General features: G+C 47.6%; 1 protein-coding gene across 2 annotated transcripts in view; it reads right to left on the reverse strand.

Moving 5' to 3' along the window:
• The window catches only part of EEPD1 (endonuclease/exonuclease/phosphatase family domain containing 1), a 127,847-nt gene extending 115,719 nt beyond the window's left edge, over positions 1 to 12,128 (reverse strand). The window contains exons 1-2 of one of the 2 annotated variants that reach the window (XM_043872085.1): positions 11,670 to 12,128; positions 10,150 to 11,203 (exon numbers count right to left, since the gene is read on the reverse strand). In XM_043872085.1, coding sequence (XP_043728020.1) covers positions 10,150 to 11,033 — 884 coding nt within the window. In that variant the 5' untranslated portion in view covers positions 11,034 to 11,203; positions 11,670 to 12,128. Of the gene's footprint in view, positions 1 to 10,149; positions 11,204 to 11,640 lie in introns of both variants that reach the window. The other variant, XM_043872084.1, reaches the window with a different exon arrangement.
• Positions 12,129 to 13,050: the final 922 nt, after the last annotated feature.

Below are 13,050 nucleotides of genomic sequence, written 5' to 3' on the forward strand. Positions count from 1 at the left end.
TAAGAAAAGGAAGATGAATGTTTGGAAAGCTTCTATTAAGGCAAATTGTTTGAAGAAACTGTTGTAAAAACAGGTGTGGGCAAGCTGATTGTAAAAGGCTGAAAAGTTGTAAAAATATAGTATTCCACACTCAGACTGCTTTGCAAATATCCTTGCTCCACTTTGAACAAAGAAATACTGGATATACACACACGATGATAACGTTGTTAGCATACTTATGAAAGTTCATGACTATGAAACTCGAACCAAGTTGGTTAGAGAGCACTTAGTCTAGTAAAAAGGCTGGGGTGATGAATAAAACACAAAGTTGTGGAAAAGCATTAGTGAACTAAGTACTTTATCATCACACCTTGGAACCTAATTGCTTAGGTTATAATCCAAGCTCCGTCACCTAAAAGTTTTGTGACCCTGGGGAAAATTACTCAACCTCCCTGAGCCGTCACTTCTGCATGTGTAGGAAGACTGATGATGATACCCAAAGGAAAGCTACTTAGCTCTGGACATCAACCACAATAACTATCAGTGTTACTATCATTGTTTTTGTTCTTATACAACTATTGCTTCCACAGTTGTGGACACTGAACACAACTACCATTATGTGGAGGAGGGACATACAGTATTTTGATGTTTCAAATGAGTCCTCAAGTTAAAAATGACTTTACAACTTTGCAAAGAACTCACCAGTAAAATGACACAATGAACTGCAGTTACAGAGGCGACCCAGCAAACAGAGAAAGACGAAGCCCCAAGTCTACTGGCAGTCGTGTCTGACTCTCCACGACCCTGTGGACTGTAGCCCACCAAGCTCTTTTGTCCATAGGATTTTTCCAGGCAAGAGTACCGGAGTGGGTTGCCATTTCCTCCTCCAGGGGATCCTCCCAGCTCAGGGATCGAACTTGAGTCTCTTAAATCTCCTGCAGGTGATTTTTTTTTTTTTTACCACTGAGCCACATGGGAAGCCCAATCACTGGTACTGAGAGGCCACTAAAACATTTACTTTTTCCTCATATAAGAAAAGAGAGAATGCAAAAATATTTAAGTCAGACTCAATTTGCTTAATCAAAACACACTCTAGAGAATTTTTTTTTGTAACAGATAACTGGATCAGTATTTTTAAAAACAGCAATTTTACCTGACATCTCCCATTTTAAAAGACACCAAGATTTCTGCATTAGCTGAGAAAGACCAAGTACTGATTTCATTCTCTAGCTTTGGGGTGAGCAAATAGGATTCAGACGCCTGCAGCACAATAAAACCACACCCCAAACACACACAGCCTTCAAAGTGGCCACGTAACAATATTCTCTTGGCTTCGGCATCGCATTTCAGGAGTTTACAGCAGTCTCTAGATAAAGTAATTGAAGTCCCAGATTAACAGCTTAATCAGGTAATGGCTGAATCAAAATAGAACTCACTAGAAACGAGGGTTTGTTGGAAACAAACAACAAAGCAATAGAGGTAGAGGGCTGTACTCAGTAAAGAAAACTCAGGGTTTCTCTCCCCAGTAGTTTAGTAGAAGGAGTTAAGGCTTCTCAATAAAGAACTGCTTACTCTGAGCACATCTCCTCAGGGTTCCTATCCACTGGAGTCCAATTGTTTGGCAGTTGTCAATCAAAACATTACAATAAGAACTGCTGTCCAGATGAGGCCTGTGTACAGTCATCAGGAATAGGATAGGCAAGTTTCTAGGTTCCTAAATCTCTGTTGAGAACTACAAGCCTGCAAGGAGAGCAGGGCATTTCTGCATAATATCCTGGATGTTTTGAAAAGAGTCACAGGTGTGGAATTTCCACTCAGCCGTACATGACAGCACAAAGACCAGCGTGTCCATGAGGAACACGTCACATATCAGTGAAATGCATGATCTTGTTACTGGCAGAGACTGTTAAGAACTCTGGGATAAAATCTTTTGTAAGATTAGGTCATTTTGAAATAAAAATAACACAAACCGCAATGCTATTCTCTACCATGGAGCTCCTCGTCTGAACGATTCACATCTTGAGTCTGTGCAAGTCAGGAACTGACTGACTTCCTACTCCTCACCTGATGGCTGCATGGGGAGCTGCTGATATTCACCTTCACCCTGATGGCCACCCCTCCCGCTGCTCAGATCCTGGCCTCCCCTCCAGACTAATTCCTTTCCAACCACCTTGATCCTGTCCCCACATCCTTTCCCTATGCTGAGTTCTCCATCCACCTCCAGAGCCAGGCAGACAGGTACCAGACCCCTGAGCTTAAGCTTGACCTCTTTCTTCAAAATGGACATGGACCCGGTAAGTCCCTGGGAATGTGTCTCCTTGTGAGACTGTGAGCTCCCTGACGTCACCCTGTGCCTCTGACCTCACTAGGTAAGTGCACTTAAATTCAATCCACATTGAATTTAACTTCTGTAAATGTCTTTTGGGGTTTCCCAGGTGGTACAATGGTAAAGAATCTGGCTGCCAATGCAGGAGACATGAGAGACGTGGGATCAATCCCTGGTTCAGGAAGATCCTCTGGGAGGAGGAAATAGCAACCCACTCCAGGATTCTTGCGAACAGAGTATTCCATGAACAGAGGAGCCTCGCGGGCTACAGTCCATGGGGTTGCAAAGAGTTGGACATGACTCAGCACAGCACAGCACAAATATGTGGTTGGGCCATTTGATATAACTGTTCTCTTGCTCTGTATGTCCCAGCTCGACCAATCTGTTTCACTCACATGTCTACCCAATCCTCTTAATTATGGGACTTAACTAGTCCCTGGTAACTGATGAGCCCACCTGACTTCAATTCTTACCTATAACGGTAGCCTCCTTCTACCCTAAGTACCAGAGATTGCTCTCGTCTTGCCCCGCAGTCTGCCACACCAGGTGGTGTGTTGCTCCAGGACCCTTTGTGTTAGATCCTTGTCCAATAATCCACTGATGTCTCTCACTGTCCCTGGGCTCTTTCTTGGCCCATGGGGTGCAGTCCAACACCTGGTCTACACAGAGGACCTCATGGCCTCTTTCTCCATCTACTATGGACCAAGATCCCACACTTGTCCAGAGTGAGGCAACAGCAGACGGAGGGGTAAGGTCACCAAGCTGCATCATGCCGACATAACGCAGAGGCATGTGAGTCAGCCTCCAGATTTCCTAAATGCCTCTGAGACTGTCTTCTAGGAATCTACCCAGTTAATCTCCACAATATCCAAAACACAGGCAAGTCTTTTCAGTTTTTGTCTCTAAAAGATCCTCTTATCGCCACCCACTTCTGCTCTCCTGTCACCATCCTGTTCAGCCTGTATTCTATAATAGCCTCACTTAGTCAACTCCTAGGACACACTCCAAGAGACCCCCCCAGCAGACAGAACACTCTGATAACAGCTAATTCATCAATTTCTGCTTCTAATCCTCTGCGGCCCCACCCACCTGGCCCTGCCTCCCCCCTGCAACCATAGCCACCTTCCCAGCCCGGAGCTCCAGCTCTCTGTCTGAAGCAAGCTCTCTCAGGGCCTTTGCACCTGCTGGTTCCTCTAGCGAAGCAGAGGAACTCCAACTTTTTCCATGCCTGGCTCCTTAGCTTCTCAGGTGAGGCTTCCTTGACCCCCATCTACTCAGCAAGCCTCCATCACCCTCAGCTTTCACCACTATCTGTAGGTATTTATATGTGTACTGACTTGTCTGTCTTCCTGCCTAAAATGCAAACTCCATGACAGCACTGGCTTTGTCTTATCCTACACTTTATTACCAGAGCCTGGTACTTAGTGAGAGCTCAAAAAAATTCTGTTGAATGAATAAATAATAAAGGAATGAATATCTTCTGGAAGAATCAATACTTTCAACACATACCGCCCCCCACCCCCACCCCCACTACTAATCAGATCCCAATGGGCCCAGCTTTCTGGAATGACCAAAGGAAGAGCTGTTCCTTTGGTGAAATAAGCCCTGTGTCTGCCCACCCCAGGCCTTCCCTTCATTCACACCCTCTTCTCTCATTAATCCTCAGCAGTCTTACTACTGACCACCTTTCTCTCTGGAAACCCAGAGCTCCCTGGCTCAGAAAACCGGAACTCGGCCTTGGAGTGGAGCCAAGGTCACAGGCTCACATTTGAGGGTCCCAGTGCGGGGGGCGGGGGGGACCTGGCACCCTCTGGAGTGCTCCACCTCTGGCCCAAAGCCCTGTCCTTCAGAGGAACAAAAACAGGAAGGGAGCAGAGGTCTCCAGAGGCCTGAGAGTTTAGGTAAAGTTCTGATGCCTGGCCAGCCTGAGGCCCAAGAGAGGGAGGAAAGAGCAGGTGGGTGAGGGTCAGTCAAGGCCATGGAATTTGGGAAAAGATACCTCCGTTCCCTGCTCTGAAATCAAACAAATGCCTGCCTTCAAAACCTGATTCCAACATCTTCGTTTCTGAAGGCCACACGGATGCTATTTAATCTCTCTGAGCCTCCGTTTCCACAGCTGTCAAAATAGTTTTCACAATTTCTACTTTAAGGCAACTGCTGGGCACTTTGCCCCCAGATGGTATGTCTGGCTGCATCCACCAACTTCAGTCCCTTAGGATGAGCCCATTACTCTTATTAAAAATTCAACCCAGTATCAGTCCTACTCAGTCACTTCTGATAAAATGTATGGATTTTTCCAAATGTTTTGAGGCTGAGCCATAAAAGGTGATTCACATTTGCTTAACTTGGTTTAAACACAGGGCCAGTCTGACTCCCAAACTTAGCATATACATATACATAGCAGCCATTCAATACATGTTTTTCCATGAATGAATCAAACAACAAGATGGGCTGTGTCTATACTGAGCCTATTAATCAAGTCTGACAAACTAAAATCCCTTTTTTCACAAGGAGTGCATGCTGTCATGCACTAATTCACCTTGTGTTTTGATACCACAAACAAACATGAGGCAAGAAAACAGATTCAGACCATTACAAGGCTCAAGACTTTGACACGCACATTACCTTCTGATGGAGACCCTGGGGAAATGTGCAAGTGGGATGCTAAACTCCTTATTTCTTCTGGAGATTATCTGTCAGCTCCTACAGTGCTTATGCTTTCAGAAACCAAAAGGACTGTTCAAAACTGAACAATTCCTCAGCAAAACAAAAAGTAAAATTCAAACAACCTTCTCAAGCTCACTAATTATCAGCAGATGCAAGTTAAAATCACAATGAGATATTTCCTTACACCTGTCAGAATGGCTATCATCAAAAAGACACAAATAACAAATGTTGACAAGGATGTGAGAAAAAGGAACACTTGTGCACTGTTGGTGGGAATGTAAATTGGCATAGCCACTATGGAAAACAGTATGAAAGTTCCTCAAAAAAACTACAACTAGAACTACTATGTGATCCAGCAATTCCACTCCAGGGTACAGATCCAAAGAAAAAGATATATGCACCTGTATGTTCATTGGAGCGATGTTTACAATAACCAAGATATGGAAGCAACCTAAGTTCCCACTGATAAATGAATGGATAAAGATGTTGTATATACATATAGACGTGCACACATATAATGGAACTTTACTCAACCATAAAAAGAATGAAATTTTGCCATCTGCAACAACATGGATGGACTTGGAGGATATTATGCTAAGTGAAATAAGTCAGACAGAAAAAGACAAAGACTATATGTGGAATATCCCTGGAGAAGGAAATGGCAGCCCACTCCAGTATTCTTGCCTGAAGAATCCCAAGGATAGAGGAGGCTGGCAGGCTACTGTCCATGGGGTCGCAAGAGTAGGACATGACTTAGCGACTAAACTACTACTACTATATGTGGAATTTAGAAAACAAAGCAAATTAACAAACATAGCTAAACACAGAGTCACAGATACAGAGAACAGTTGCCAGAGGGGAAGGGGGGTAGAAGAGAAATAAGTGAGGGAGATTAACAGGTAGAAAGTTCAAATTACAAAAGAAGTGAGTCACAAGTACAGTGTTCAGTGTGGAGAATACAATCAATAATCATATAGTATCTTTGCACAGTGACAGATCATAACTAGACTTATCATGGTGATCATTTTGAAATGTATAGAAATATTGAATCATTATGTGATACATCAGGAACTAACCTAGTGCTATAAGTCAAGTTTACTTCAAAAAAACAAACTCCTAGGAAGAGAGATCAGATTTGTGGTTACCAGAGGTGAGGCATAGAGGGAGGGGAAGTTGGATGAAGGTAGTCAAAAAGTACAAATTTCCAGTTAAAAGGTGAAAAAGTACTAGGGAGACAATGTATAACATGATTAACATAATTAGCACTTCTGCAAGTAATCCATGAAAGTTGTTAGGAGAGTAAATCCTAAGAGTTCTCATCACAAGGAAAAAAATTTTTTTTTCTATTTCTTTGATTTTGTACCTATATGAGATGACAGATTTTCACTAAACATATTGTGGTCATCATTGCATGACATCTGTAAGTCAAATCATTATGCTGTATACTTTAAACTTCTACAGTGCTATATGTCAACTATATCTCAATAAAACTGGAAGAGAAAAAAATAAACAATCTTCATTTCATATGTGGGCTACCATCAATTTTGCAAGAGTATTTAGCAGAAGCATTCCTCTTTTAGTCTTGCTCCATAAATCCTGAAAACAAGGAAAAACATTGCCTAAGATTGACACTTGGCAAAGGAATCTGATGAAACCTGTCAGTTCTGTGCCACAGCATGACATCCTTAAAGGTTCCTGGTAATCGTGTGATTATTGAGCTTTCTGCTCTATCTCAGGCTGCATGTGCAAAACATGATTTCTTGTAGCTCACACACACTTGTCCACCAAGGCAGCAGCATCTCAGGGCCAGAAAAGACTCTATCCTGTTAGAGTCTCAGCAAGGCAAGTTTTAGTCTAAGAAAACACACACACACCCACAGAGAGGAAAACAAGAGCCAGCTATTCCCTCTGCAAAAAATGTGCCCAAGGGTTTGTGTTTCTCTCTGCGTATGTGTATGTTTTACATTAGCTACATTTATCATATGGAAAAACTGAGACGTTGAGAAGTTAAGGAATTTCACCAATTTAACACATGAAAAGGTGGAGCTGGGGGTTTTATTTTTTCCTTTACAATGAATTTAATGTATGAAAATAGGACTAGTACACAATCTGGCAAATGCCCCTGGTTAGGCAGAGTGTGGAATGTCTGAAAAAGAGGCAGGATAAAAGTAAGGTGCTTATAAAACAGCACACTTGCAAAGAGCACAGGTCTAAAGTCAGAAGGTTCTGGGTCCTAGTTCCAGCTGACATGCTAATGAGCTGTGGGATAGAGGCAAGTCACTTAACCTTTTTGGTTTTAGTTTCCTTACTCAAAGATGGAGACTCAATAATAAAAGCATGCATTACCTACTTCCCAGAGTTACTGAGAAAACTGTGAAAATACAAAGGCACATTCAAAAGTCACATAACTCTTATAATATATGTATCATATATGTGTGTGTATATATATATGAAAGTGAAAGTGAAGTCGTTCAGTCGTGTCTGACTCTTTGCGACTCCATGGACTGTAGCCCACCAGGCTCCTCCATCCATGGAATTTTCTAGACAAGAGTACTGGAGTGGGTTGCCATTTCCTTCTCCAGGGGATCTTCCCGACCCAGGGATCGAACCCGGTCTCCCTCATTGTGGGCAGACGCTTTACCGTCTGAGCCACCAAGGAATCCCATATATATATAAAGAGCATCCCCAAAATTACCTGCATTCATTCTTGCTCAAATTAAATTTCTTTCCTCTTGCTAATAAAAGGATCAACTGGAATGTGAGATAATTTTGTGAATCAGGATGAACACAGCTCCTGGAGAATGTGCACAGCTGTTTCGAGGACATGTGATCCACTCTGTCACAGCCAGGCATCTTTCAGTGCCCTAAACCAATGGACCCATTCCAGTTCTGCAGGGAGTCAGGCCCTAGGCCAATTACTTCAGGTTTACCAAACACTAACAAGGTGTTTAGAGTGCCCAGAACACTGAACACATCATGAATAGGCAAAAAGAAACACCAACCCACAGGACAACAGATGTGGCCACGTGTGAGAAATATGATGGCGACATGGGTCACATTTAAAGTGGCTCCCAGATGCTCTCTTCTACACCCTTCCGGGTAAGCTCACCCTTTTGGGTAAGCTCTTCCTGAACTCTCACCTGAGGAAAGCAGTCAACTGTCTTCAACAAATCATCACCCCTCTAGGAAATCTAAAGAAGAGACACCTGGACAAATCCCTCACTGGGCGTTACCACTCTGTCTCGGTGCTCCTGGTTGATGCGGTCCACACTGCAGACTGGAGCTCGCTCTGAAGTCGGCTGTTTCCTGCTCACTCTCCCATTTTCCACCCTTCACATTCATCTGTTCTAGAACCTGAGTAAGCCCTTCAAACTCTGTCCAGAAGGACCATCACATGGTTGAATAACTACAAGGATGATTGGAACCATCAAAGAAAATATACCTAGAAAGCGCTGCCTGGACTCACCGGACTTGTCAGAAAAGACACTTCAGGGAAAATGTTCACAGAGCAGCCCACAGGACTGGGGCTGGTGACTGCCAACACACAGTACAACAGGATGCAAACTTTATTGTGTATCAGAACCACCCAGAGGTTGCGGAAAACCCAAGGTTCCCATGGCAGTTGCTGATGCTGGTTTCCAGAGACCACACTTGAAAAATCTCTGTCATGATAAGTGGGCAAGGGCTACCCAGTTGGTCATCCCCATGGGGGCAACTTCAGTTCCTGATTCATCCTCTTCCATCCCCAAACTAAGCCTTAAGAAAACTCATAATAGGAATTAAACAGTCAGCCCTCCTCCTTGCCCAGACGTACAGCCATGCAGCCACGGATGAAAAGAACAATTGTCCACTCATTCCCCACAAGTATCTCCCGGGTTGAGTCCTGTCCTCCCCTGTGTACTACATGATTTTGCAAAAGGAGTGAGTTATGATGCCATATAGAGGATGTGGAGTTGCAGGAAGTGCATTCGGGTTCCCCAGGTCCCGTTCCCTGAGTGGTGCATGTTCCTAATGCTCAGTGACGGAGCACGCCAGTGGAACAGTGCCAGGGAAATGCTCTGACCTGGTTCTCTCCTCACTCGTTTTTCCTGATGCTCTGCCACAATGCACTGTGATTTCCCGCTGAGAACTCACTTCATGTCACCAACAACCCAGTACAAAAAAACCAGTGCATGGTCCCAAGCACACTGCATCTCAAGGCAGGAGTGGGCGTGGGGTAGGGGGTGGGGGTGGTGTGGAATGGTGGCAGGGCCAATTCCCTTCAGAGCAGGATCAGAGGGGTTTTGCCCTGGAAGGGACTATTAGAAATATTTCTTTCCTTCCCAAAGTTGATTGTGTTATATAATGCACTATTTCACTAACAGGGGGAGTTGCTGCTACAATAATATTGTTTTGTTTTAGGGAGTGTTAACGGAAGTTCCCACAGAGAGTCGCGTTGTGAATAAGGTAAACACTCAGTGATAAGAGAGCATCATACAACTCTCTTCTTCTATGGTTCAAATGTGGAAATCCGGCCAATGTTCACCATACAATCAGCTTGGCCTTTTCTGGCCCTCAGACAGGGGAGGTTTACATATATTTGGGGCTGTAACTGTGGGCCTAAAAACCACCTTCAGGCTAAATAAGGAAAAAGAATGAAGGGTGATTCATTTGCAACATTTTGGTAAATATATTTACATAGCGTGTGTGTTTGCAAATACCTGGTCTTTGCAAAGATTTTTCTGGACACAAATAAGCATATTTGGTAGAACAAATGTGACTTTGCGCCCCAAGAAAAAAAAACTCTGACTAGCTCTTTCACACATGCAGAAGGGCAACAGTTCCCAGGCTCTGAGAGCCTCATCTGGTGTAAACCCCATGAAGTCTTGGGAGTCAAACATTTTCCAAAGCAGTAACACTAATACAGTCTCCACTGACCCCAAATTTAGGAATTAATCTCAGATATACCATGTTCAAGACACAGACCTCAAGGCCAGAAAGCTCTATTTAGAAAATTCTGGAGCAGGAGAGCTCAGCCACTCAGAATACTGCACCATATTGGCAGCGGCCTCAAGCCCACTAATTTAAAAATCTTACCTTCTCCCTACCCTCCCCCAAGTCCACTTATTTGCATGCACAGATGAAGCCATGCAAGAGCTGCCTTCATACCCAATGCCCTTGCTGGTTCTTATCCTCACCTGTTTTCCAGGAGCGTCATGCACACCACCTCTCGCACCCCGGGGTTGTTGGCCTTCTCCACCGAACAGCCCTGCAGGTTCCAGGTGGCCAGCCTCAGCACAGGCCGCCCGTCCCTCGTGCCTCCAAAGGCCTCCACCGAGGGCCTCGTGGAGATGATCTGAGTCGGACCCCCAGGCGGCAGGTCCAGGTCTTCACTCTGCAAGCTTAGTGAGGTGGGACTGGGGTGAGGCTTGGCGGTAAAGGTCAGACCGCCGTTGGTGTGGGTGGACGGGGGCCTGGACCTCTCGGCAAACACCTGGTGCCGTATCCTGTCCAGGAAGGCGGCATTGATCCCGCCCATCCTCACCAGGTCCTCGACACTGCGGAAGGGCCCATGCTCACGGCGGTAGTCCACGATGCTGACGGCCATCTTCTCCGTGAGGCCCCGCACGCTCATGAGCTGAGCCGGGGTGGCTGTGTTGATGTTGACACGCGGGGTGAGAGGCACAGCGGCGGCGGTGGCCAGGTGGTGAGGCTGCTGCTCTGCCATCAAGTCCCTCCGCAGGGAGCTGGGGGAGTGCTGCGCCGAGCTGCCCTTGCTGCTCACGCAGATCTCAAACTTGACCTGCTCCAGCTTGGTGGCACCCACGCCACTGACAAGGGCCAGGTCCTCCACTTTCTTGAAGCCACCGATGTACTCGCGGTACTCCACAATGCTCCTTGCCACCGCGCGCGTCACCCCAGGCAGGGTCATCAGCTCCTCCTCCGTGGCGGTGTTGATGTTAAGTCTCTCCTGGTTGACCAGGATGTTGCTGAAGTTGCAGGCTGCGCTGAACTTGCGACTATGGGACAGGTCCGAGGGGTCCCGGGGGATGGAGCGGTGGCAGCCCAGGGTGCTCCCCATGGCTGGCCAGGATCAGGAGTCCAGGAAGCCTTTTGGCTAGGGAGGAAGCCCAGTAGACCTCACAGGCACAGAAGAAGGGAAGGTGCAGGATTCAGGGCATGAAATGGTTACCTAGACAAACATTAAATAACCATGCCCCAAGTGTCCAAAACTACCTTTCACTTGGCCACCTGGAAAACAAATAAACACAAATCGATTGAATGAGTTAATCAGTTTGCATTAGCACTCCCTACCTACAGCTGGGATTCTTAGCCAGGAGTCCATGGCTAATGTCTGTCCGTGAACGTCAGAAAACACACACAAGGGGGCTGTCCCATGAGGATTTTCCTCTAGTGAAGCCCAATTTTTATCACGTTAGGGTCAAAAAACGCTATAAGCAGCTTCTCCTGGAAGGAGACCTATCCCCACCAGCCTACACCTCTCCTTGCCTCTCAACTCTCCCAGCACTGGGGCCATCTCCCCGCCTCCAGTCGCTCCCATTTAAACTCTCAGGCAAAAGGGAGTAGGCATCCCCACGCCCCCTGCTCCTGACACTCAGCACCACCAGCAACTTTGGAATTCCATCCTCACTAGTGCGGGCTCAGAGAAAGGGTTTATCATCCTCTACCAGATTCGGCGCCGTTCCTGGCGCCCCACCTCTCAGCTGCTCCTCCGGGGCGTCCTCCTTCCACCTGCGGCTCAGAAGCCTGAGCCCAGCCCGGGACAGCGCCGGCGCAGGTGCTGATCAGTGGCTGGCCGCGGGATCCCTCCCACGCCACCTCTGGCTGCGCGTCCCAGCTGTTTCTGCTGGAGAAAACTCTTGAGTGGCTCTCCCAGAACCGGCAGGAGCTGCAGGGCTTCGCAGAGGCGGCAGCGGCGGTAAAATCCGGCCGCTGCGGCTGCACCAAGTCTTGCAGCCGCACCAGGACTGGCGGCGCTGCCGCAGTTGCGTTGATCCAAACGAAAAGTCCTTCCTCCGACTCGGACGCGGGATCCGCAAGAATCGGGTCCAGAGCCCAGCACCAAAGGCACAGCCGCCGATCGCCGTCTGTGTCAAAGCCGAAGTCCCGGCCGCCAGGCCCGCGCCTCCTCCCGCACTACGGCCACACCTCCTCGCGAGCGCCAACCCCTCCCCCGGACTCCGAGGGCACGTGGGGGCGGGGCCGGAGCTCTAGGCCGGGACACCAGGGCTTCAAACCCGAGAGCGCGGGGCGGGCCCTGATGTTCAGGAGGCGGGGCCGCGGGGCGCGGGGGCGGGGCCAGGACGCGAGGTGGTGGAATGCAAGGCCCGAGTGTGAGAGGCGGGGCTATGCTGCGAGAGGGCTGGCCCCAGCGCGAAGAGGTGGTGATGGAACCCTGAAAGCAGAAGTAGGGCCCGGGCGGAAGGGGGCGGGCCCCGCGAGCGTGGAGGCGGGACTTAGAGGCTGAAGAGGCGGGGTCGACGCCACAGCGGCGGGTCACCCACAGGCTGTCCTGCGGTCCGCTCCCCCTGAGCTCGGGTTGCTACCGGGGACCAAAGGCTGGCTGTACGGGATAGAGGATTTTTAGTTTCGCCCGAGCCGAGACTCTCCCGACAGCTTTTCGGTGGGCTGCAGCTAGGGGTGCGGCGAAGGCTACCGGGCCGTCAGCGCAAATTTAGTCCGTCTTTGGGGCGTGGGGACAGGGAGAAGACACTCCCTGTGTGGGAGGCACACCTACGGGTCGGGAGTCTAGCCTGCGTTCTGAGAACATTCGAGGGCTGAATGGGAACTTTTTGTCTTCCGCCGCCCTCTTTCGTCGTCCTCTTTTCTTCCTCTTGTGTATTACCTTTACCCTGCTTACTTACAACCCTAGCAACTCTATGCTACTAGGAGAGGGCGCGCACCGCCGGTTAGAGCTGTGTTCGCGTAGGTCACTTTCTGCGTTGCTCATTTGCACGTTTAGCGCTCTGAGTAAATATGGATATTTTCTGTAAGTATTAAATCTAGTTATTAAGGAGGAAGAACATGCCAGTTGGAAATGGAAGCTGGCTTCCCAAAATTCAGAAGGGTTTTTGAAT

The sequence above is a fragment of the Cervus elaphus genome, chromosome 18 (genome assembly GCF_910594005.1).
Source record: "Cervus elaphus chromosome 18, mCerEla1.1, whole genome shotgun sequence".
NCBI lineage: Eukaryota > Metazoa > Chordata > Mammalia > Artiodactyla > Cervidae > Cervus > Cervus elaphus.